Genomic DNA, 25,516 nt, shown 5'->3' on the forward strand with positions numbered 1-25,516 from the left:
CAACTACTATCAAACAAAATATGTAATTCATTTTTTAAGTAGAATTATAAAATTATTTTGTTACAAATTTATATTTTTTAAATGAGAAAAAATATGCTTTTCTATGTTTCTCATTAAAAAAAATACAAGACTAAACAAAGACTTAAAAAAAATGTTAACTGTTTATTATTACATTCTACGTAAGAAAATGCAGGTTTAATAGATAATAAAAATTCAAATACCTAACAAACATAAAATAAATGAAAAGTAAAAATCAGTAATGGTCGAAAAAGATTTCTCCTTCTTGAAATTCTTACCTACTTCTTCTTTTTTTTATTTAGATAAAATCAAAAAAGTGCAGTCTTTTTGCTATTTCAAGGTTGCTTGAAATAGGAGTTTTTTATTTTATTAAATTATTTCTCCACAAGATTGTAACAATGTAACAATCGTTAAAAAATAACACTGTTGTTACCAATTAATACTGATGAGTAATTTAATATTTTTAAACACTGATTCAGGCAAAACTGAAATAAAAGTATCAGTAGATAAGAGCAATCGTTGGTCAAAACTCAAAATAACATCACATTATAAAAAATAAAATTTATTTGCTATTCAAATTAAGTATAAATAAATAATATTTTTTCGCAAATAAATGATGTAGCAAGCTGAAAAAAAATAAACCTTTCGTCGTAACCTTGACCATAATTCTCTATTCTTGCATGTTTTTATATTTGTATCGGTGTTTCTTTAAGACAGACTTGTGCCAAAAGTCAAAACTTAATTTCTAAAAAAATTACTTTCGATTTTTGTCTGTATTTCCCCTAACAAAAAATGCAAAACCCCTACCTCCACCGTGTATGTCATCCAAGATCTTGTTTTATAAATATTGGTCACAAGTTTAAACATACAGGAGCAAGGTTCTAACACGATTCTTCGTCAGCATTTTCCATCGGGGCCATGAGACTTTGCTAAGATCTTTATTTCTTTATTGTTTGAACTTTGAAGCACTTCGATCGGATGTCTTGGTGTTGTGTTCCGTCTTTGACATGTGTTTCTTTTAACTTACGGTTTTTTGCGATCTTCTTGGGAAAAAATGGCTTCGGCGAAAGGAGAATCAGGTAACGATGTAGTGTAAGGTGATTTACTTGCAAAGACTGATGTCCTCCGTGTGAATCCGGTGACTAAGCATTTAAATTGCTAGACTAACGTTTGTGAATATTTCAAGAATTTTAAAACGAATAAATTCAAAAAAAAAAAAATAAACAAAACAAATCGTGTGATTGGTGGTGATTTCAACATGGCCTCGCAACGAGCCAATAAAAATTCCGGTTATGTTTCTTTTAAAACTTGTTAGGGCGGAAACGTTTCAATGGCACCCCAGGTGGCTCCGCGGCTTTATTTACCTGGACTTTTAGAAATGGTCACAGGTGTTTTAATATACAAGATGAATCATAAAATTGCATCGCTATTATTAAAGTACAAAAAAAAATAAAATTAGAATTAGTTTTCACCATACCGGGTGTTTTTTTTTCATTCTTATTTTTTTATTTGTTGTATTAAAACAATACGAAGTGTTTTTATTTGATCGATTGATCAATTTAAAAATTGTTTAGAAAATTAAAAACTTTGTTATAATTTTATTACTTTTATTAATACTCTGTATATATGAGACATTGGAATGTTATATAAATGAAAAGAGCAAATGCCATTTTACCAATATACAGGGTGTTCTATTTTTATTGTTACAAATTTAACCAGGTGATAGAATATTCAATTTTAAGATAAAAGTTTCCTATAAACATTTATCGAAAAATTTTATTTAAGGGAGCCACATCCCCTGAAAGGAGTGCATCTTTTAATATATTTTTTCCAATATTTCAAAAACCATCGTGGATAAAATTACAAAATTTGATACAACTGATAACCTTTATACACCCAAATGAATTCAAAGATAAAATGTCGAAATTTTTACTCAGGGGCGTAATAAACTGGGGGGCTTAGAGTAAAAGTACCCTAACTATCTTGGCGATTGGTTTTTGCCACTTTCAGCCACAAAATTGTAAATTTCATAGTTTTTCACAAAAAAGAGATCTCTTGCGTTTTTTCGATAAAACTTACCGTTTTTGAGTAAAATCAGTTTACAATTTGTCTTACAGACCCGTGATTAAAAATTTTGACAACTGATCTTTAAATTCGTTCAGGGGTTTAAAAGTAATCAGCTGTACCAACTCTTGTAATTTTATCTATACTGCAATAGTGGGAAAACCCCATTAAAAACGCATCCATTTCAGGGGGTGTGTTGATACATGTTCATAGGAAACATTTGTCTTAAAATTGAATATTCTATCACCTGTTTGAGTTTGTAACAATAAAAACGGAACACCCTGTATAAAATTACATTTTCTCTTATTAAAAACTAACTATAAAAAGGAAAATTTATGACAAAACATGAATTTTTGAAATAAACTAACAACGCCGCATTTGAAATCTAAAATTAAAACTTGATTTTTCGGCTTTTATCAAGTCAAAAATATATGGAAAAAAAAATAATGGTAATTTGAAAAAAAGCCGATGACGGTCCTGGAATAAATAATTTTTGTTAACGCATTGTTGACACCAAAATAATGTTTTAAAATTTAATTGTTTAATAAGTTTTATACATATACCTACAGTGTGTCCCCGGATAAGTAAAACGACTCCTGTAAACGATAAAAAAAAATCTTGATTTAAATTTTTATTTTAGGGGTTTAGTCCTGCTTGGTTAAAGACAAATTTCTAACATAATTTTAGTTTGAAAATTATTTAAAGTACATTTTGTTGTTTAGAATCAACATCTGGGCTTGTTAACCAAATCTCGAAATCATCGGCCCAACTATGATTTTTCATTTTTTTATGTAGGTATATTAATTCGCAAATCAAAGAATTTTTTTATTACGAATAAATTATTAGTACTAAATGAATTTGTTAATAAAAATTAATTATCTCAAAAAAATCATAGTTGGCCGATGATTCTGAAATTTAGTATAGAGGCCTAAATGTTCTAAACAACTTTTCTTAATAACTTTTTGTCGTATTTGCCATATTAATAAACGCACTTTTGCGCATTTTGCACTACAAACTGCACTAGTTAAATTAATAAACATTATAATTATAATTATTTTCTTATTACTGGTTTTCAAATTTTGATACTGTTATAATTTTTTAACTGCTTAACTATACCGTGTGTTCTTACTTTAAGACCATTTACATTTTTTTAATTTTTATTTGCTTTATTAAAATGATACAAAACAGAAGATACACCCACAGGAATTAGTTTTAACAGTACTAAGACCGTACACATATTTTTAAAAGTCACATTGCGTTTTTTTGTTTGATTTTTTATTTTTTTAGAGATTTGTGCGTTAAACTCTGTGTTTCCTGCTTCTTTCAAGCTAATTTAAATAATCACTAGGAAGTTATAGTTGTTCTCAGTACTTTAACAATAAAATAAATAATATCTATTTATGGATAGAGCACAAATAGACTACATATTGTCTAAGTTTATGTCTAAAAAATGTGTAAAGGTTCTCTGAAAAGCTCTCACCGCAATTCTCCAATTAGTTGCCAATAAATAAATTATTTCCGGCAAATGAAAGTGATTATTATTTTCAATAAAATGATTTATAGTCGTGATAATTCACACCGTAGACATAAAGTTTCACCGTTTAGAAATTGGAAACAATTTATTAAACTAAAATATGAGGAAAATTACCGGTCGTGAGTAATTAAAGTTGCGCACATATCGAAGGATTTCTTTTCGAAAACGATTCGATGAGGTACATAAATGTGTTGTTATGCACGTGGTTATTTACGTTGGCGGCAGACAGAGGGCGCTTTATTGCGGTGCTTCAGTGCTGTTCCCGGAATTTTCAGGACAATGGCTTCGCTGAAAATAACGAGACTTTAATGACGGATGCGTCGGTAACCCACATATCAGTTTCGCCAACACACTTTCAGAATCTCGGCTGTAAATTCTGCATTTTTGGGATTCTTGTGCCCTTTTTACCGTTTTACTACGTCCACTACCGTCGGTCCATTCATAAAAATTTCGAGAACGTGCCTCAGGTCCTTCTTACCTAGTTTTTATTGTTTCGGTGTTTCTTATTGACAATTTCCTGTAGTTGCAATAACACTTGCCAAAGTGTGAGAACCTGAACTCATCTCCACTCTCAAATACTAAAATTTAAATGAGCAGGTTGTATAAATACATTAAGGTGTTTTGCTGAATTGCTTCCAGATGTTTTGGGTTTCCTAAAGGAATTCCCAAATTACCTGCGAAAGGTTGTAAAAGGCGGAAAATTTATCCGATTTCTTGATGGATATAGAAAGGTTTGATGTGAAATGTGAAACAAAAGTTTAAAAATAGAGCGCAATATTGAGTGGAGGTGTAATAATAAACGTTCCATCATGAGTTAATATCCTAGTAATCTGTCGTACGTGTCTAAAGCAATAATTAACAATGGTATATTTATCCAGCTTGCTAGTGAGTGCAAATTTAGATTACATGCAACATTACCATCTATGATACTTTGTATTTATCTCGATAATAACAAACGGACGTGATTTGAGAGCATTGTTTACACTAGCCAAAACGTGACCTCTACACCAATTACAGAATTATACGTCGGAAAGAGTGATTTATTAGAGCGAAATCTGTTAAGAATCGTTTGTAAATAAATTAAATTGTAATTGATCCACTGACCTGTTTCAAATTTTTGCTTGTTTTAATCAAAATTTTGCGTATTTGCTTAAATGGAAAAGGAAAAAAGATAACGTAAAGTATTTTGCAGCGTCTATTAATTATCTAATTAATATAAAAATATCTTTTTGTACCCATTGCTTAAAAACATAATTTTTCCATTTATTCTCGATGCATGGAAAAACGTTTTGGTGTTTTTTACTTTGCAACAAGAACTAGGGGAAATCGCGTTGAACGGTTGGTATTTGATGACAAAGCAAATGTCTTTTTTAATTTCTGGTTTTCATTTCAATTTTTTTTCTGGTTTAAGTTTTTTCATAGAAATATATTTTTTAAGAAGATTATTAAAGTTCATGGGCGCCGTTACAATTTTTTTTAGAGAGGGGCATCGCAGTTTAAAAATACATATTTTATTACAAACACAAAAATATGTTATATACAAAAATAGGAACATAAAACCATATTTTTTCTAACGGAAATTATAAATGAAACCATAAGACAGGATCTCTAAAACCATAAATTGGAATATAATATAAAAGTGTAAAAGATTAAAAAATATAAAAAATAAAGAAATATAAAAATTATAAAAGCTAAGGATAAAATAACACAAATCAGTAAATAATATAAACTAATAAATACAAAAAAAATGTAACACTTGGAAATCAAAACATAAAATAAAAACTCTTTCAAAAAAACAATAATCAACAGAAATAACAAAATTAAGGAAATAAAAGTTTTAAATTTCGTTTTTCTGAACCAAAATCGTCTATGATAAAAACTGTTACTAAAAAAATGTTAGCTATTTATGCAACAAGTTGGAAAATGACCGTGTTTTTTACTAGACGTGTGCAAAAAACAGCCATTTTGAATCGTGTTTTATACAAGATTTTTTCCACTTTGGTTGTGAAAAGCATAGGCATTGCTATGAAAATAATATTATTTGTTTTCTTTATGTCACACTTTTTAACACTAGTAATTAAATAATGTCATATTTTATAACTAGTGATAAAATTAAACACTTTTACAACTAAAATAACATATCACAATGGTTGCTTTTCACAACCAAATTAGAAAAAAAATAGTTTACCGCTAACGGAATAAAACTTATTCCGAAAAAATGTCTTAGGCTAGGGGTGCCAAATCGGTGTATACCTTTTTTGCTATTTAATATATCATTATGCCGTGTATACAGGTTGCTCCAGAACTCGCGCCCCAGAGAAAAATGCCATATAAGGTAATGGAAAACTGTTAAAAAAAAATTATCTATAAAAATTTCGAAGTTATGATAGGTTAAATTTAGCAATTTGACTCTATTTATTTCTGTTTTTTTGCTACTGGATATTAGAAGGGGAATCAAGGATGTATTCTAAATTCTATCTCTTTTTTAATGTTATTTGTGGCTTTTATAGGCAAAATTTTTGTACCTTTACTAAATAATTCTAAAATAACATATAGAACATCAGTATCGTTAAATAGACAAAAAAAAGTCAAATGTTAAAAAATAAATGTCATAATTATTTGACAGATAGAATTTTTTAAACATTTTTTCCATGTTCCTGGTATCTTATCTTACTTGAAATTTTTCTCTGGAGCGTTACTTAAAGTGCACATATTAAAAATATTTTTATTATACACTGGGTGTTGTATTTTTATTTTGAGGAAAACACCCTACATATTTTTACGTTATTAGTTTCTACGTAAAAAAAATAGAATTTGTGTAACTATTACAGGACTATTTCTTTCCGTTTCGGAATTATTCAACTTTTTGTTTACAAAATGACCGACACTTTTGTTAAATTACTGGGAAGTCGGCTATGAATATTTTTCGAAAAAAGTTACAAGTAGGCTACTTTCAAAGCTGTCTCAAATGAAATAGATATTTACAATTATAAGCATTTGGAATTTTAAATTTTCCCAAAATACATATTAAGAAACGATACAAGAGGATGAAAGATGTGTTTATGGCTTTGATACAACTTATAAATACCTTTTTTTACATTTTCTTGTTTCTCCTTTTCGATCTAAGAGAAGTAGCTTTTTAGGTTTTGACCATTAAAAAAAACTCTTTAATTGGTGAACCCTGTGTTAAAAAATACAATTTCTTGATAGTAATGACTAATGAGACATCTATTTTAGAATGCAGACTCAATAAAGCTTTAAAAAGAAATCAAAAAAAAAAGTTGATTTAACTATTTCTTTATTTGTAAAATGATCGTAAAAATGTACCTAATAATAGAAATACAACCCCCAAATGGTCATTTTTATCTGGGGAATTCCCACCATTTGCAAGGCGTTACCTCCTTTGTCCCTTCATTCTCTAAATACCCATGCATTTTACCACCCACCACCTGTAACGACCTGTTGGTCCATTAAAGAGGCAATTTGAAACACCCCTGAAGCTAGAGACTCGACATTTCTACAATTTTGCTCTATCTTCCAACACATCAGTGTAGTGTTTTGCAATTTCCATGTTTGGTGCTATTAAAAAAAAATCCAATAATGAAGTTCTCATTCGGAAACACAAGACGACAAAAAAGTGGGTAAAAATGCAGACGAGCCCTTGAAAAATAATTTAAATTACAAATAATTGTGAGGAATGAGCATCAGTGATGTCGGTTCGTTAATGAACACAAATATTTTCGAAATGTTGTTGGAATTAACAAGGGGTTGAGGGTTGTTGAAGTTGCGTCGAGTGTGCTTGAAAATTGTAATTATTCTATAGTGAATTTTGGTTTGTTTTGTTGCAGAATCGCTGAGCGTCGCTCGAGGCGCTATGAAGGAAAAAAGTAAAAATGCGGCGAGGTCCCGCAGGGAGAAAGAAAACGCCGAATTTATAGAATTGGCCAAGTTGTTGCCACTTCCTGCTGCCATTACGTCACAGTTGGATAAAGCGTCCGTTATACGACTTACGACCTCGTATTTGAAGATGAGACAAGTTTTTCCAGATGGTGAGTTTTCCACAATTTTCATTAATTAGAACTTTCCAAAATAACGTCATTTTGACGATTAATAAAACGGTAATCTGCAAAGCTGATTAAAAATTGGATAAAATCGATCCACTTTTAGTAAATTTTAAATTTGAACTACCCCTGTAGTTGGCAAGAACTGATATTTTATATCTATTAAATTTGTCATTACAGAAATGAGCTTCTTGATGAAAAATTTTGATAACATAGGTAAGAATTTTATTGTTTATTTTATCTTTTGGTTCTGACCACCCTGTATATAAGTAAAAATTCCTACAAATTCGACAAAGTTAGTTTTACAATTGTCCTGATGGTACCAATTTAGTGACGAAACACGTGTAGATTATTTAAAAAAACATCATATTCAATTTTTCACAAAAAAAAACTACTATAGAGGTGTTCCAAAAGTGTAAAACAATGTAACTTATTTATTCATTGTTGTGCTTTATCGTTTATCGTTATCACACGTTTAACGTGTGTAAGAGTGTAGCTTTTGAATATTTCTTTATAATACAGGGTGTCTTGTCTAAAACTTTTTCGAATAAAACCGTAATAATAAAAATTTTGTATGTTTTTGTTTGATATGATGTAGCGGTTATTTAAAATGGTATAATACAGGATATTTATTCTACATAAACTCACTTTTACTCCATACTATTTTATCCGCAAACGTATTCAGATCGAGAGTAAAGAATAACACTATAATTGGCAAGTAAATAAACAACATAATCAAGACGCTTTGCAAATAATGATATAAACAAATGTCACGCGTCAATATCGGAATTTGTGTTGAGATTTTCGAAAGTGTTTATTAATTTAACTAGTGCAGTTAGTAGTGCAAAATATCAAATGCTGATGACCACATTGCACCTCTCCAGAAATTGTTAAAGCAGCAAAAGAGACAAGAAATGTCATGGTAAAAGTAGAAACGCTTAGGTGCAAAAATAGAATTTTTGCTCTATGGCTAACTTTTACTTGGGACATTTACTCATGAAAGTGGTCATTTTTGTGACATTTGCAGATAAAATTCATGTTTTGTTATTGTTATTTTTCTATGTAGAATATGTGATTGTAATTTTTCGTAATATTAAAAAAAACACCCTGTATAAGTACTGTTATAAGTATAAGTATTTTATTGAAAACTCATTGTTAGACAAAGACACATTATTATCGATATTATTAGACAAAAAAAAAGAGGAAATAGCAGACAAATTTTGAGTAGTGTAAGAATAAAAGCAAAAACTGAACACTTGAATAAAACTCAAGTTATTTTTTAAATCGATATTTTCGCACATAAAAATATGTTTGTAATTTAGAGTGTACAACATTTAAAAAAACTGTATAACAAAATCACTTTAATTTTTTCCTCCTTCAAAAATTCCTTTTCTAATGTAAAAAAATCTTATAATATTATAAATCTTAGGTATAAGCTATATTAAAAAAAAACTGTTTCATTAAATAAACACTTAAGTTTGTAATGTAACTTATTTCTGAGACCTCTTGTATAATTAAAAATAATTTTGCCAATGACAATTTTTATCAATTGGTTGGGACACTATATACCTAACTTAAAAGTTTGTAATTACAATGTATACATCATTAAAGAAAACACACTGTAAGTGCAATTTTGTGTTTGACTTTATCAAAAATTCAACAAATTATCGGTTCGATGAATTACAAAAAAATTTATATCTGATGAAATGTACAGAGTGTTTTCCAAAACTTACCAAGTGAATATCTCACTAATAGAAAAACAAAGAAATCTTAATTAGGTTTGCAATCTTCTTAGATTGACGAAACGTTGATATAATTTTTTTAATAAAAAAGATTAACGTCTTTGTGTTACACCTACAGGGTGTATTTTAATATTGCAAAAAATTTCAGCCACATATCTACATCAAAAATAATACAAATTTGATAAATAAACGATAGTCGTATAAAGGTTCATTCCGGAATATACAGGGTGGTAAATTTTCATAATAAAAATTAAATCTGTTAGTTTCTTCAAAACCACTTCAGTTTTGTACCAGTGGCGTGCGTACCGTAAGTGTTTAAATTATGACGTTTTAATGCCTAGTCTTTTTTCCTCTACACACGTGATCGTATCATAAATTATTAGACGTGTTTTTTATTTGAAAAAAAAATGGAAATAAACCACTGAAACGTCATATTGCAAGCACATTTTCGACTTTACTTGTAAAAAAAAATATTAGTGTGTAAAAGATGTGGTTGCAATTTTTCGCAATATTGAGAAAACACCCTGTACACAGGCTGTCAGAACTCTTGCCTCAGAGACAAGTTTTAAGTAAGATAAAATACTAGGAACACGAAAAAAATGTGTAAATAATTCTATTTGTCAAAAATTTTTTTATGGATATAAATAACATAACATTGAATAGAGTTACAATTTAGGATAGGTACAGCTTCCTTGTTTCCTCTTCCAATAGCCTGTACCAAAAAAAGTTATTGTTCTAAGAGAAATGGAGTCAAAGTGCAATATTGAAACTCTCATAACTTCGAAATTTTTATAAATAGATTTTTTTAACATTTTTTCCATGTTCCTGGTGTCTTACCTGCCATGTACCTCATGGCATTTTTCTCTGGGACGCGAGTTCTGGCGCACCCTATATAAGACAATACTTTTATTTATTAAAGCTATTTTCAATTTGGCAAATCAGATCTAGAGAAAAACGTTTTTTTATCTGCTTTTGAGAATTGAAATATCTAAATGAACCCCCGATTCATATCTAAATTCAGGCCTTGCAGTTGTCCAAAAAGGCAGATAACATCATTAGAACACAATAAAATCTATGTATTTACCAGCATCGTACAAGTTCACATGACATATTGACAAAACTAATTTAAATGTCTCTTTATACAAATTACAGGAGGCGTTAGAAACCTCACTGTAGACATTTGCGTTTTTATAATGTAAAGTAGGAAGTGACCCTAAATAAACATCGGAGCGAAATTAGATATTCTTTTATGTGGTGTCGCAACGAATAAAACTTTATTTAAATAATAAAGGACGAGTTTCAAAGAAAATGCTTTTTTTCCAGGTTTGGGGGACGCGTGGGGGGCCACTCCGGTCGTCACCAACCCCCGCGAAGCCCCAATCAAAGAACTCGGCTCATATCTCCTCCAAACTCTCGACGGATTTATCTTCGTCGTGGCCCCAGATGGGAAAATTATGTACATATCAGAGACAGCGTCGGTGCATTTGGGGCTGTCGCAGGTAATTGATTTTTGGATTATTGTTGTTACGTGTAAATCAATTGGATTTTCTCAGGTAGAACTCACGGGGAATAGCATTTATGAGTACATCCATCCTGCGGACCATGACGAAATGACGGCTGTTTTGAGTCCCACGATTCCGGTGTTGGCCTCACAGCAGGATTATGAGAGCGAAAGGGCGTTTTTCCTGCGGATGAAATGCGTCCTGGCGAAGAGAAATGCGGGGCTTACGAATGGGGGATACAAGGTAGGAGAGTTTTAGGAAAAAGGTAATCGTAATTTTATTTTCTACTAATTTTGGAACAGTTTTTAAAAAGATTTACCTCTCATTTTATATTTTTTTTATTTTCATAAATAAGTATAGAGTTTATTGTATGAAAATGTACCAAAAAAAAATTATTTTATTATAATATTATTTTTTTCTTAAATGTTTTCAATTTTTGTAATGTGAAAAATTGAAGAATTAAAAAAATAATTACTCATATCAATAGTCCTAAAAATTTGCAAATTACTTTTACTGTAAGTTTATTAAATCAAAAAAAATCATAACCAAAACAAAAAAGTTCAACTTACTAGACTCAAGATTTCTTAATTCAAAAAAAAAATAAAAACATCAATGACTGGGAAAATTAAATCAAAAAAATTCACTATTTTTGATAGACTATTACCGTGTGACTACAAAACCTAAAAAATATTTTTATTCAATCTTCTATGTTAAAATTGAATTTTATCTATTTTTTTCTTCATGTTAAAATGAAATTTTAGTCTAGATGAAAAAAAATGCATCCATTGTTGTATATCTGCGCTAACGATCTTTGACATTAGATTTCATTATTGAATTTTACTTTGACATTTATAAACATTGACGAAATTGACTACAAAATTCGTGAGGATTGAATAAAATTTTATATTGTACACGACGATAAAATTTTCATTATGTTTTCGAGCATATTAATTTATTTTGAAGTCTGAGTTTTTTATTTTTGACACATTTTAAACTTTATAATTGAAGTCTTAATAAGAGAAAAATTAAACAATTTTGAAATCTTCAAACTAAGTTTTACGAACCTACCTAAAAAATACTCTGTGTTAACTAAAATCAATCTTTTGATTTGTTAATAATCTTAGTCTTATAACGACCAGACCCATTTTCTCAAAATCGTTTTTATTTTTATTTTAAAAACTTCACATCGTGTTTTTAAGGTTTTCATTTTTTTTTTAAGTTTCATGTTCTAGTTATTTCAAAACTCTGATAATTTGATAAATATGGAGTTTATTACTCTATGAATAAAAAAAGGACAAAAAAGATAAGTTTGTCTATTTTAAAATATCCTTTTTTTTTCTTAAGAGTTTTTAATTTTGGCACCTGAAAAACTGAAGAATTAAAAAAAATAATGGTTTTATTTTGGTAGTCCTGAAAATTTGCAAATTACTTTTACTATAAGTTTAATAAATCAAAAAGATTCATAACAGAAAAATATTCAATTCATTTAATTTATTACCTCATGAAGTCATCTGAAAATTTTTACCAAAGTCAAGATTTCCTAATTAAAAAAATCTCAAAAAATCAATTTTTAATGTCTGGAAAAAATGAAACCAAAAAACTTCACTATCTTTAACTACCTACCACTACCTTTACAAAAAGATTTATTTTTTATTTTTGTCAGAAGCTTTTAATTATATTTTACTATACATTTTACTATTTATCTATGATTTTTTTTAGTTTTGACAAATTCTAAGCTCTAAAATTAAAGTTTTGAAGGCAGAAAAAAGCAATTTTGAGATCTCCATGCAAAGTTTTACGTACCTACCCAAAAAACACCCTGTAGCAACAAAAATAAAATTTTTGCTTTTTTTGTTAACTAAAAGTTTTATCTCAAAATTTTGTTTTAATAACTTCACATTGTTTTTTAAGGTTCTCTTTTTTATTTAGTATTCAAATTATTTCAAAACTGTAATATTTTCATAAATATACAGAGTATTGTATGATGAAAAAATGTACCCAAAAAGATGTTTGTCTATTTTTTAAAATCCTTTTTTTTTCTAAGGAGTTTTCAATTTTGATACGTGAAAAAAATTATTGCTATTATTGTGGTAGTGCTAAAAATCTGTAAATTGCTTTTACTGTAAGTTAAATAAATCAAAAAGATTTATAACAAAAAAAATCAATTTATTTAATTTTTCCCTCATGAACACATCTGAAAATTTTTGCCAGATTCAAGATTTCCTAATTAAAAAAATCTCAAAAAATCGATTTTTAACCGACTGGGAAAAATGAAACTAAAATCTTTACTATCTTTTTACATAGACTATTACAATGTGTTTATAAAAAATATATATAAAATTGACACAGTGTTTACTTATTTATCTATGATTTTCTTGACAATTTCTAAGCTTTTTAAAATTAAAGTTTTGAAGGCAGAAAAAAAGCAATTTTGAAATCTCCATGCAAAGTTTTACGTAGCTACCCCAAAAACACACTGTAGTAACAAAAAATAAAATTTTTGTCTTTTTTGTTAAACAATCTTAGTTTTATCTCAACATTTTATTTCTTTTTATATTTAGTTTTCAAGTTATTTTAAAACTGTAATATTTTCATAAATACGTATACAGAGTATTGTATGATGAGAAAATGTACCCAAAAAGATGAGTTTGTCTATTTTTAAAAAATGCTTTTTTTTCTTAAGAGTTTTCAATTTTGACACGTGAAAAATTGAAGGATTAAAAAAATTATTGCTCTTATTTTGGTAGTACTGAAAATTTGCAAATTGCTTTACTGTAAGTTTAATAAATCAAAAAAATTCGTAACGGAAAAAAAGTTGAACTTAATTTATTCCCCCATCAAATCACCCGAAAATTTTTTCTTAATTAAAAAAATCTTAAAAAATCGATATTGATAGTCATCAAATGAGAAAATGAAGAATCTAAAATAATATTTAATTTTATTTTAGTCTATGACATTTTTGACTTTTGACAATTTCTAAGACAGGAAAAGAAGAATTTAAAATCTCTTTTTTAATTTTTAAGCAGATAATCGCAAAAAAATATAAGCTTATAAAAAGCAACAAAAGGAAGTTTTAATGAATAATAGTATACTACAATCCAGTTGGGAAATACATTACCTCGAGCGCTTAGAGCACTGAAGTTTGATATTTTATTCACGATTACATTTCGTATTACTTTCCGACCAAGGGATGCAATAACATAATTGTAGTAAAATTCAAATTTTTTAAATTCGCTTCATGTTTGGACGAATTCAGGTTATGTGTCTCAATTCTAGTCCAGGTATGTCCCTAAGTGTCACTTTAAAAAGTCCACTTGTGCGGAAGTGGCACTCATTCATTAAAAATACCTCGCCACTCATTCTTTTTGTTATCTTTCCAAATATCCATTTCTTCGATAAACAGCGATCGATATTTCCGAGCAATGTTAAAGAAAACAAACAGTGAATAAACGAGCGAAACGCGACTTTTGACGGCTGTATGAAGTATTGGTCTAGGTCGATTCAGGGCCGTTTTAGCCCTTTGTCTAGTCACGCGCCCTCGCGCGTTTCCTCGCATACATTAACTAGCTCCCGGTGCAGATGGCCACGACTAGGAGAAATTTATCGCACCTTTGCATTGCTTTATTGCGCTCAAAAATCCAACAAAAATCACGTAGTTTCAGGAATGACGAAAGGGCGTGAAATGATGGACTATTTCTTGTCAAAGATCTTTATTGATGACTAGGTTTTTCTTCTGAATAGAGAAAGCACGTAAATATTTCTTTCAAAAATGAAATCAGGTGTTACATTGGTTTCTCTTCGAAATACAAATTTAATTGCATGTATGACATGAATGATGGATTGGAATAAATGAAGGAAGATTTAAGTGCACACATCATGCATATGCAGCTCTGATTTAGTTCCTTTGTGTGTGGGTACGTGAGGACTCTTTAAAGCGTAAACATGTGTTATCCAATTATTGGACGCTAATTAAAACTAATCATATGCCAATTTGCAAATTAGTTTTCAGTTTGTTAGGTACTTCTGAATAATTCAAAAGTCAATTAAGGTTTCTTACTATTCAAAAAAAGTTTTACATCGTTATCAAAATTTAAAAAAAAATTGGAATTTGAAATGAAAATTTTAAGGTTTTTCAAAAAAAGTGTCTTACATTGTGAAAAATCAATGATTTAAAATAAAAAAATTTCTTTTATAAAGAAAAACTACTCAAAAACTTAATTTTATGTGCTTAAATAAATTAAAATTTTACTCAGTTTTATTTTCTGTGTTGTGAACTGTTTACATATTTTGAATTCTAAAACAAAAACACTAACATTATAAAAAAGTTAAAAAGATAGTATACATATAGGTATAAACTATGAGAAGATTTTTGGAGAATGATTTTGAGATAAAACCAAAGATAAAACTTTTAAGATTATTTAACAAAAAAGACAATTTTTTTATTTTTGGGTTCTACAGGGTGTTTTTAGGTCAGGTCAGAGATTAATAAAAAATTGGAAAGAAATAATTAAATATAACAAACAAGAAGAAAAAAAAGCTTTAGAAATAGTGTCAAAATCCTACTAAATTTAATGCAAAAATGTTTATATAAAAAAATATATTTAGCTTAGAAAAATGAGTTTTTTCTACAGAAACCAATTGTTCATAGCTACAATCGGTGATTTTAAAAGAAAGTTGGTTGAAAACGTTTATTTCCAATATTGAGAAAAACTATAAATGGGTTTAAAAACCATCCGAGGATGGTACGCTCCTTTTGAGTCAACCTGTATTTACAAATTCTGATTTTTCTATTACTTTGTTTTAATTCTTTGAAAGTTAATTATATTTTTTCTCTTATTGAAATAATATATTTTTTGTGTACAGGGTGATTTTAATTAGTTTTGCAGAAATTTTAAAAGGTGATAGAAAAAAAACAAAAACAAGGTGCAACTTTTATTTTAGCGTCAGAAAATTCGTCAAAACAATGCAATATAAACAAAGTTAGCCTTTTTTGAGCACTTCATTCCACAGTCTACAAAGTCTACATTGCAAATAATCGGTAATACAATTCGGTAGTATCTATTACAAAAAAAAATGATATAAATAAAACTTTTCCTTTTTTATTATTTTTTATGGGCTCACTTTTTTGTTGTTCTTTTTGTTTTGTTTACAATTTCTCCTTCACTATCTCATAAAATAAACATTCAAATAAGGCAAATTGAGTTATTTTTACATTTTTTGTCTTTTACTATCACCTATTAAACTTTTTGCATAACTAGTGAAAGCACCCTGTATACAGGTGCGCCAGAACTCGCGCCCCAGAGAAAATTTTCAAGTAAGATAAGATACCAGGAACATGAAAAAAATGTTTAAAAAATTGTATCTGTCAAAAAATTTTGACATTTATTTTTTGACATTTGACATTTTTTTATATCTATTTAATGATACTGATAATCTTGTATATGTTTTTTTACAATTATTTAGTAAAGGAACAAAAATTTTGACAATAAAAGCCACAAATAACATTGAACAGAGTTACAGGTTTCCTTCCTTTCCGCTTTTAATAGCCTGTAGCAAAAAATAAATATAGAGTCAAAGTGCAAACTTTAAACCCTCATAACTTCGAAATTTTTATAGATAAAATTTTTTTAACATTTTTTCCATGTTTATGGTATCTTACCTTATTTTTCCTTTGGGGCGCGAGTTTTAGCGCAGCCTGTATATAGAATGTCCGGAAAGTCGCGCACCTCAGTGACATTGTATCCTTGAGCGATGACTAAGACAACAACAACAAAAAAAAATTTATATATAAAAAGTTATAAAACTTTAAATTTTGCACTTTCACTTTATTTATTTCTGTTCGAAAAATAATTTTCTAAGTCTTTTTTGCTACAGGCTATTAGAAGAGGAAACAAGAAAGCTGTATCCTAAATTGTAACTCTCTTTAATATTATTTGTGGTTTTATTGGCAAAAGTTTTATACCTTTACTAAATAATTATAAAAAAAACATATTCAAGATCATCAGTATCATTAAATAGACATAAAAAATGTCAAATGACAAATATTTTTGACAGATAAAATTTTTTAAACATTTTTTCAGTACTCTGGGAGACTACCCAATTACTCCCTTCCAACAACTTTTGTTTTTTTTTTCATTTTGTGGTATTGTTGTCCAGGTGATCCATTGTTCTGGTTACCTCAAAGTGAAGCAATTCACCGCCTCCTCATCTCCATACGAAGGCTGTTACCAAAACATGGGCCTCGTCGCCGTAGGCCATTCCTTGCCTCCTAGTGCCATCACCGAAATCAAACTCCACGCCAACATGTTCATGTTTCGGGCCAGTCTCGACCTAAAACTAATCTTCCTCGACGCCAGGTACTCTCCAACTCCCCCATTTACTTATTATTAGCATAGCACAAGTCAATAAAATTCGCCAATTTCATTTTATATTCTTTCAAAAATAGAAACTGAAACGATCCAGGTGTTGGGTTTCCAACACTGTCAGGTGCTTCAATTCCCATTCATCACCAATAAAGATGATGTAACACGAGCTACCCATTCGAAAACTTCCATTGTTTTTACGATCGTAAAAAGTGGCATTATATAAACACGCCTGCCGGGATTTATGCAGGCTGTTTCAATATAATGAGCGGTGTAATATTTCTGGGGTTTTGTGTTCGCAGGGTGGCCCAACTGACAGGCTACGAGCCGCAGGACCTGATCGAAAAGACACTCTACCACTACATACACGGCAGCGACATCCTGCCCATGAGGTTCGCCCACCACCAACGTAAGTTTGGCAACACTGACTGTCAATTCCGTATTCAATGCTGCCAACTTAATATCTAATTTGGCAACACTGACTGTCATTCAGTATTCAACGCTGCCAACTTAACTCCTAGTTTGGCAACTTTGACTGTCAATTATTTATTCCAGTGTTGTGTAAAGGCCAAGTGACGACGAAATACTACCGGTTTTTGAGTAAGGGTGGGGGCTGGGTGTGGATGCAAAGCTACGCCACCATAGTCCACAATTCGCGTTCTTCCCGACCACACTGTATAGTCTCAGTCAACTATGTTTTGAGGTAAGTTGAAAACCGTCCATGGCTCTCCTGATTGCCAAAATTTCAGCGATCTTGAAGGCAAGGATTTGCTCCTGAATTTGGCGCAAGGCTCCCTCCGGGAGGACGTCCCCACATCCCCCAAGAGCTCCCCCAAGCCTCTCCCCAAGTACCAACCGAGCCGGTCCCAACCCCCTATCATTTCCCCTCCAATACCCGAGGATGATTTCAGCGAATCGGTGGCATACCCCACCCCCGAGTACTCCATGTTCCTTTCTCTTCCTCCCAGTGAAGAACCGTACTACTCCTCCCACCAAGAACTCTTCTACCCCTACTCCGACCCGGAAATTACCCAACACCATTTAATCAACCAATCACAGCGACCCTTCAGTGCTTCGTCGTCAAGTTGTAGTTCTTCCGAAAGTGAGCTTCATCTTCAAAATCTTAATTCGAACCCGTATTGTGGGGAGAGTGGACTACATGGACAACATTTTAATCTTTCGTGTTTTAATAATAATCAACAACAGCAACAGAATGTGTACGGACAGTTGAATCATGTTGGTAGCCCTGCTGGATATACGAGTGTCATTGTGGATACGCAGCAGTACCAACTTGCTAATGAGTACGTTCACTAGTGAGTTACCAATATCATATTTTGTGTAATTTTTTAAATAATTTATAAAACTTTTTGTAAATAGAAGTGAGTCTCCCCGTGTTGTGCCATAAAATGAAGAGTTTGATCCGTGTAATTTTATTTCTAGCATTTACTATACTTTGAATAGATACGACAATAATTTAAGACTGTGAATACCATATGTTGTATATAGCTCTATGTACAATAATTACTTTATAATTACGTATGCCCTACCAAATATTAATAAAAAATTGCTGTTATTTTTGATTTTTGTTTCATTTCACGATAAACTCCCTGAAATATCAATCAATGTTGGCAACACTGAATCACTGGTGATGCCCGCAGCCGCCTCTCGAAAATGAATGACTGTTGACAGTCAATACTGCCACGACAAAAATCACAATCTTTAGTAACTTATCTTGTTCAGTGTTGCCAATTTGATAATCAATATTGCTATGACAATAATGATTTACTATTTTCTGTTATTCAGTGTTGAGAGCTTTGAATTAAAGTCATAGGCTACCTCGATTAGAAATTTAATTTGACGCATGGTGAGTATAAATGCGAAAAAGTTGAAAGTCTGATTGTCTCTGTTATTTTACTTTGTTGTGAAGCTTCTTATTTGGTTCATTTTACAAAAAGCTCCTTAAAATATAAATCAATGTTGGCAACACTGAATCACTGGTGATGTAATATTAAGCAGTTTCAGGTGACGGCGATGTCAGCAGCCGCCCCTTGGAAGCCAATGACAGTTGACTATAAAATTATGTCGTTTGAATTTGACAATCAATACTGCCATGACAAAAATCGCAATTTTTAATAACTTCTGTTATTCAGTGTTGCCAACTTTGAATTACAGTCACAGACCACTTCGATTGGAAATGAAACTAAACACATGGTGAGTATGAATGGGAAAAAGCTAAATGTCTGATTGTCTGTGTTGTTTTATTTTTTGGTGGTGATTTCTTATTTTGTTTTTCAATGTTAGCAACACTGAATCACTGTTGATACTAGCAGCCGCCTCTCGAAAATGAATGTCTGTTGACGTTTAGATTTGACAGTCAATACTGGCACGACAAAAATCACAATCTTTAGTAACTTTTCTTGTTCAGTGTTGCCAATTTGATAATCAATATAATCAATATACTATGACAATAATTATTTACTATCTTCTGTTATTCAGTGTTGCCAATTTTGAATTAAAGTCATAGGCTACCTCGATAAGAAATTTAATTTAACGCATGGTGAGTATAAATGCGAAAAAGTTGAAAGTCTGATTGTCTCTGTTATTTTACTTTGTTGTGAAGCTTCTTATTTTGTTTCATTTTACAAAAAGCTTCTTAAAATATAAATCAATGTTAGCAACACTGAATCACTGGTGATGTAATATTAAGCAGTTTCAGGTAACGGCGATGTCAGCAGCCGCCCCTTGGAAGCCAATGACAGTTGACTATAAAATTTTGTCGCTTGAATTTGACAATCAATACTGCCATGACAAAAATCGCAATTTTTAATAACTTCTGTTATTCATTGTTGTCAACTTTAAATTAAAGTCCCAGGCTACTTTGATTAGAAATTTGATGAATGCGAAAAGTCTGATTGTTTCTGTTGTTTTATTTTTTGTAAAACTTCTTATTTTTGTTTCCTTCTACGATATAAGCATCTCAAAATATAGGTAAATCAATGTTGGTAACACTAAATCACTAATGATATCAAGTGGTTCCAGGTGACGGCCGCCCCTCGGAAATGAATGGCGGTTGACTATTAAATTTTGACGTTTGCATTTGACAATCATTACTGCCACGACAATTTTTAGTAACTTCTTCTTCAGTGTTGCCAACCTTAAATTACGGTCACAGGCCACTGCGACTAGAAATGAAATTGGCGCATGGGGGGTACAAATGAGGGAAAGTTGGATGTCTGTGTTGCTTTATTTTTTTGTGAATCTCCTAACAAGCGTCAAACAGTAGTATGAAGGGCACATAATAATTGGTTTAGTTTAGTTGACTGGAAGTCAGCAAGTGTGATGGGGTAACAATGCAGGCGCCGTTTGGGGGTAACAATGGGGGCGTTTGGATCATTACAGCCCTCCTGCTGGTGGACGCGTGTAACGGGGTTGTAATAATTGTCAGGAGGAAAATTCCCATATGAAAAATAAAAGACTGTCCATTACAACCGTTAAAAAATCAATAATGGGATGTGCGCACCTCTCGGATGTATAGTTTGGGTAAATCCCCACTACAATCCAGTGTAAAACAGCCGTTAATGACAATTCGATAGCCGGGTTGTGGGTGGTCACCCCTTTGGTATCCAAGACGACGGCACACCCTCGCTTCAGTTTTCCCTACCTCATCTGATATGTTTGTATAAAGATTTGATACCAATTACACTCCGGTTTGCCAAAGCGCTTCTTTCGACTCGAGAGTACTTCACAACAAAAGGCTCCCTCTATTAGCTAAAATGAATCGAGGACAAGCCGATGCTCAGTGCATTTTTTTTTTTCAAAGCAAATTGGATTTGAGGTTGGCAGGAAGAGGATTTAGTTTAGGTATGAGATAAGGGAAATTAAATGCGATTATGTGTGAAAAGGTAAGAGTTATGCTGTGATAAGGATTAGGTGACGCAGTTAACAAGATTTACATCGACTATGAGCCCAATTTACTATTTTCGCCAAATTTTAGTAAAAATGGCAACATTGCAATTGCAATTTTTGAAGAGATTATTATTAGTGTGATTTTAATTTTGAGACAGAAAATGTAATTTAAAAACTATTTATCCGCAAATGTCACAAAAATAACCACTTTTATGACTAAATGTCACGAGTAAGAGCATAGAGTAAAAAATCTATGATCTTGAGAAAACAACAAGTTTTTAGCTCAAAAATATGCTTAAACTCTTGAAAAAAAAAACAACTAATTATGTGATTTTTCGGTTTGTTTTTTATAAAATTTTGTTTCTAGCTGAAAACACGGTAAAATGCTAAAGAAATGCCAAAATAATATAATTTCTTTCTTGTCTTTTTCGCTGATTCAGCAATTCCTGGAAAGGTAATTGTAGATTATCAGCATTCAACATTTTGCACTACTAACTGCACTAGTTAAATTAATAAACACTTTCAAAAATTTTATTGGTCCATGAAAATGAAATGAAAGAAAGCGGATTAAAAATCAAAAATCTCTAAGTACACGTTTTTATTTTAAATTAAAATAAGAGATCCTAATTAAACATAAAAAAATTCAAATTAACTCACAAAAGTAACAAAAAATAAAATATATTTTTAATACTTTTTATTGTTACAAATTTAAACAGGAGATAGAATATTCATTTTTAAAACAAAAATTTTCTATGAACATATATCGAAAAATGCTACGCAAGGTAGTAGGTTTTTTTTCAATATTTCCGAAATCATTTTAGAAAAAAAATTTCAAAATTTGGTACAGATGATAACTTTTATACACCTAAACAAATACAAAAATAAAATGTAAAAATTTTTAATTAGGGGCTTCCCAAACTAGATGGGATTAGGATAAAAATTTATTTTATTTTGCCTGTGGTTTCTTGCCACTTTCAACATCAAAATTTCATAGTTTTTCATAACAAAAGGTCTTTTGTGTTTTTCCGATACAATTTACGGATTTTTAGTAAAAACCCCCTAATCCCTCCCCCTGGGTACGGCCCTGATTTTGTTCATTTACTTGCTCTTGCTAATTATAATGTTGGTCTTAATTCTCGATCGGATAAAATAGTTTACATATATGTTATTTAGAGTAAAAGTGAGTTTCTGTAGCTCGGTTGAATTATTTGCCTCACTACGTTCGACAAAATAAACTTTTAATAACTTGATATATAGGTATGTACATACCTACTATTATTAGTTGCAAAATGACGATTTAAAAATAAAATTTTAAAAACTTTTTTTTAATCTAGCAATTAAGAGAAGGCAATGAATTATGTATAATTAATTATTGGTTATTTAAATTTTTTTAGATAAAACTAAATATTTCAAAATAATTTTTTCTCACAATAAATGATAATTCAACTCCTCAGAATAACTTTTAACTGAATAAAATAATATTGTACACTGATGTGTATATACTACAATTTTTAATTATACAGGATGATCAACAATGACTATTGTGTTGGAATTTTTTTTTCTTGCCATATGGTAACACTGTAATATTTGACAATAACAAGATTATAGGTTATGTTCTGTTTGAACTTGATGTCAAGTGACGCCATCAGTGTCAATCTGTCAAAAACCTGAAGTTGTAATATTTCAGTGTTGCCAACTGAAACAGTTTATATTGATCACCTGGCATTTGTTAATAGAAATTAGAAAATCAATTTGTCACTGTTTTGACGCCAATGTTATTAAAATAATAAAAAACTATTTTACTTTAATTAATTAATGAAGTCTTATACTTTATTGATCACTTTCTGATATAAATTTCCTGGAATGAGTTTTGGTGTAATAAAATAAAACAAAAATTAGCCGACAAACTTTTAGTTAAGAAAGATTATTTTATTATTGCATTAATATGTTTTATTTATTTTTTTATCAAATTGTAACAACATGTTTTAATGTTGCAATTACTCACTCTTATCACTTAAACTTATATCACCCACATTTTTAAATTTGAGTACCTAATAAAAAAAAATAAAAAACGAACAATTTATTATTTGACAAATAATTTACAACACGAAACAAAAAAAGCAATAAATACAATACAAAATGAGTAAAGCTGGGATTTAGTGTTTTAATACGAGATAAAACAGAGGTTAGTAAAACCTGTTATCTAAATGCAGATAATCCGGATGTCGAAACGAATTCCTGAAGCAAATAAATTGAAAATAATTTTTTTATTGTTTTTTACAACTCACATTGATAATTTATTAGAGCCAAAACTGAAGTTTTCATTATCAAAACTTGCTTTACTTCTCATGGCAATTGGGTTTAAGTCGCGTTTATCTTCAATCTCGTTTCTGTTATTTCTTTCATTTCTTTCATATCCAGAGTTGTCGTAAACTGTTACAAAGTCATCAACAGGGAGAGATGTTGGTTGGTGGGGACGATGATGGTGGTCATTGTTCACTTTTTTGGGTCTCCTTTAAGATTTAACATTGTTATCACTGTTTTATCAGCAGAAACGAAAAATAAGGTAACTAAACAAGTGATTGTTTATACAGTGCAATATGTGAATCATTTCTATTCCACACAAATTCTATGACAAATGTTTACAAGAAAAATCAGATTTGAAACTTACTGAAGCTTGAAGTTGACGAAAGGGTCCAACTTTTTGATTTTTTTGTGAAGCTGGATATTCCACACAAAAAGACCAATCACTGCACAAGTCAGAAGCAAACAAACACCGCCAAGGACACTCACACCGATTACAAATTCGTTTTGTAAATCATCAATCTAAAATTCCAAATATTGAACTAATTGCCTTAGAACTTTGGTGAATATTTACCGAAGTCGACATTGTGGTTTTCTCCCAAGCACCACTTTAAAAATGACAATATCTACTTTCATTAATTAGGAAACTTATCAGTTTAATCTTTATCGGAAATTATCAACTATTGTTCCAGTTTCGTCAGTTGTAGCGGCTTGTGTTTCCCTACTTTTTTTTTAATTTCAGGAAATTGCATGTTTTATTAGTATCTTAACTTTTTGTGATAAATCGTGGTTTTATCTTGAATGATTTTTATTGCAAGTTTTAAATAAATGTGACCTCATGTTTTGAGTCAAGATGAGTGTTAAATATTATTTGAAAACAGCGGCTTTTTGTTAAAACAAGTTTCAAAAATTATTCAGTCAGTGACATTAAAAAAAACTTTATAAATCGATTATGTTATTCGATTTTTTATGTACAGGGTGTTTCACACAACTTTAAGAGGCTATATCACCTAATGTACGCATATTGTTGATTGCATCTTACAGGCGCAGACCTCGTAAAATTATGAAAAACACCCTGTACAATTTTTTTTTATTATTTTTTTTCTGTTTTAGTCTCATGAAATATGGACGAATGTTCGAAAACCCGAAAGTTGCGTTATCAAAAATCATTTCATCGAGTGAACAAATAATTTTTTTTTTCATATTAATGTGCATCAAGTACCGTGCGATCAAAAAAAAAATAAATAAATTAGAGTAGGCGGTGATTAAAGTCCTTCAGATGGCAATCCTGATTTTTGACATCAAATGTCAGCGAAACTTTGACAAGTTTGAGTTTTATTCCTTTTGAGTGAAATAATGTTCACTTATTGCTGTACAAGAGGAAAACGGTGGATGGTCATTTTCACTTTCAGTGTCTGTGGAAAATTTCCAGCCCAGATTCCTAGCCAATGTGTTGCCAACTGCTGAATTTAATCGACGCCTACTCTAATTTATTTTTTATTTGATCGCACGGTTTTAGGTTGTAGAAGTCTAAATGAATCTTTAATTTAAAGGCCGATTTACACAAAAAGTGTCATTAATATGAAAACGACTATAGGTTTGACTTCTACTCTACTGTTCAGTTATCAGTTGTCTCCGACTGTCAATCGTTATTTATTGACGACCAAAGTATTTTGTCTCCAACATAAAAAAATTGCTACCAGTCATGTTGTTTGTTTCAATTTATCTTGTTTCAACCTGTAGTTACAAGTATTATTGAAAAAGTACTTAAAGAGATGCATAAACAGGAGCTATGACAATTTATAAATTTTGTTATTGTTATCAATTTGTTGAAATATTATTAAATGTGTTGATAACACAGTTTCAGACACTTACTTTTATCTTTAATAGATTTGTCTACCTCTATAACTCAGTGTTTTTTATGTCTACACGTCTACAGTATTTCTAATTTTTTAATTAAGCAGTATGCAACTAATAATACATAAAATTTTAATCAGAATAAAAATTAAGATTTGTGTTTATT

The 25,516-nt window shown here is 30.3% G+C and overlaps 2 protein-coding genes across 9 annotated transcripts in view; one reads left to right on the forward strand and one right to left on the reverse strand.

The window, feature by feature from the left end:
* The window catches only part of LOC123009635 (single-minded homolog 1), a 38,319-nt gene extending 19,458 nt beyond the window's left edge, over positions 1-18,861 (forward strand). For 5 of the 8 annotated variants that reach the window (XM_044406080.1, XM_044406075.1, XM_044406081.1 and 2 more), the window contains 7 exons: positions 7,465-7,665; positions 10,743-10,918; positions 10,973-11,164; positions 17,078-17,277; positions 17,586-17,692; positions 17,839-17,986; positions 18,033-18,861. In XM_044406080.1, coding sequence (XP_044262015.1) covers positions 7,491-7,665; positions 10,743-10,918; positions 10,973-11,164; positions 17,078-17,277; positions 17,586-17,692; positions 17,839-17,986; positions 18,033-18,597 — 1,563 coding nt within the window. In that variant the 5' untranslated portion in view covers positions 7,465-7,490 and the 3' untranslated portion in view covers positions 18,598-18,861. Of the gene's footprint in view, positions 1-976; positions 1,098-7,464; positions 7,666-7,816; positions 7,894-10,742; positions 10,919-10,972; positions 11,165-17,077; positions 17,278-17,585; positions 17,693-17,838; positions 17,987-18,032 lie in introns of those variants that run through there. The other 3 variants (XM_044406078.1, XM_044406079.1, XM_044406082.1) reach the window with 3 other exon arrangements.
* Positions 18,862-23,256: 4,395 nt separating this feature from the next.
* Positions 23,257-24,213, reverse strand: LOC123009952. Its single transcript, XM_044406548.1, has 4 exons — positions 24,068-24,213; positions 23,861-24,015; positions 23,478-23,702; positions 23,257-23,427 (listed from the first exon to the last, which is right to left on the reverse strand). Exons 1-4 carry the CDS (start codon positions 24,077-24,079, stop codon positions 23,376-23,378), a joined length of 444 nt encoding a protein of 147 aa, XP_044262483.1. The 5' UTR covers positions 24,080-24,213; the 3' UTR covers positions 23,257-23,375.
* Positions 24,214-25,516: the final 1,303 nt, after the last annotated feature.

Source organism: Tribolium madens, unplaced genomic scaffold (assembly GCF_015345945.1).
Source record: "Tribolium madens isolate multiple individuals breed KSU strain unplaced genomic scaffold, Tmad_KSU_1.1 Scaffold_7;HRSCAF=85;Tcas5.2_LG10, whole genome shotgun sequence".
NCBI lineage: Eukaryota > Metazoa > Arthropoda > Insecta > Coleoptera > Tenebrionidae > Tribolium > Tribolium madens.

Bases quoted from the DNA above. Each gene is read 5' to 3' on its own strand.
- LOC123009952 (XM_044406548.1), bottom strand. The intron at 23,703-23,860 runs GTAAGTTTCAAA...TAAATCTTAAAG, and splicing joins TTCGTCAACTTCAAGCTTCA to GAGACCCAAAAAAGTGAACA. The intron at 23,428-23,477 runs GTGAGTTGTAAA...TATTTGCTTCAG, and splicing joins GGCTCTAATAAATTATCAAT to GAATTCGTTTCGACATCCGG.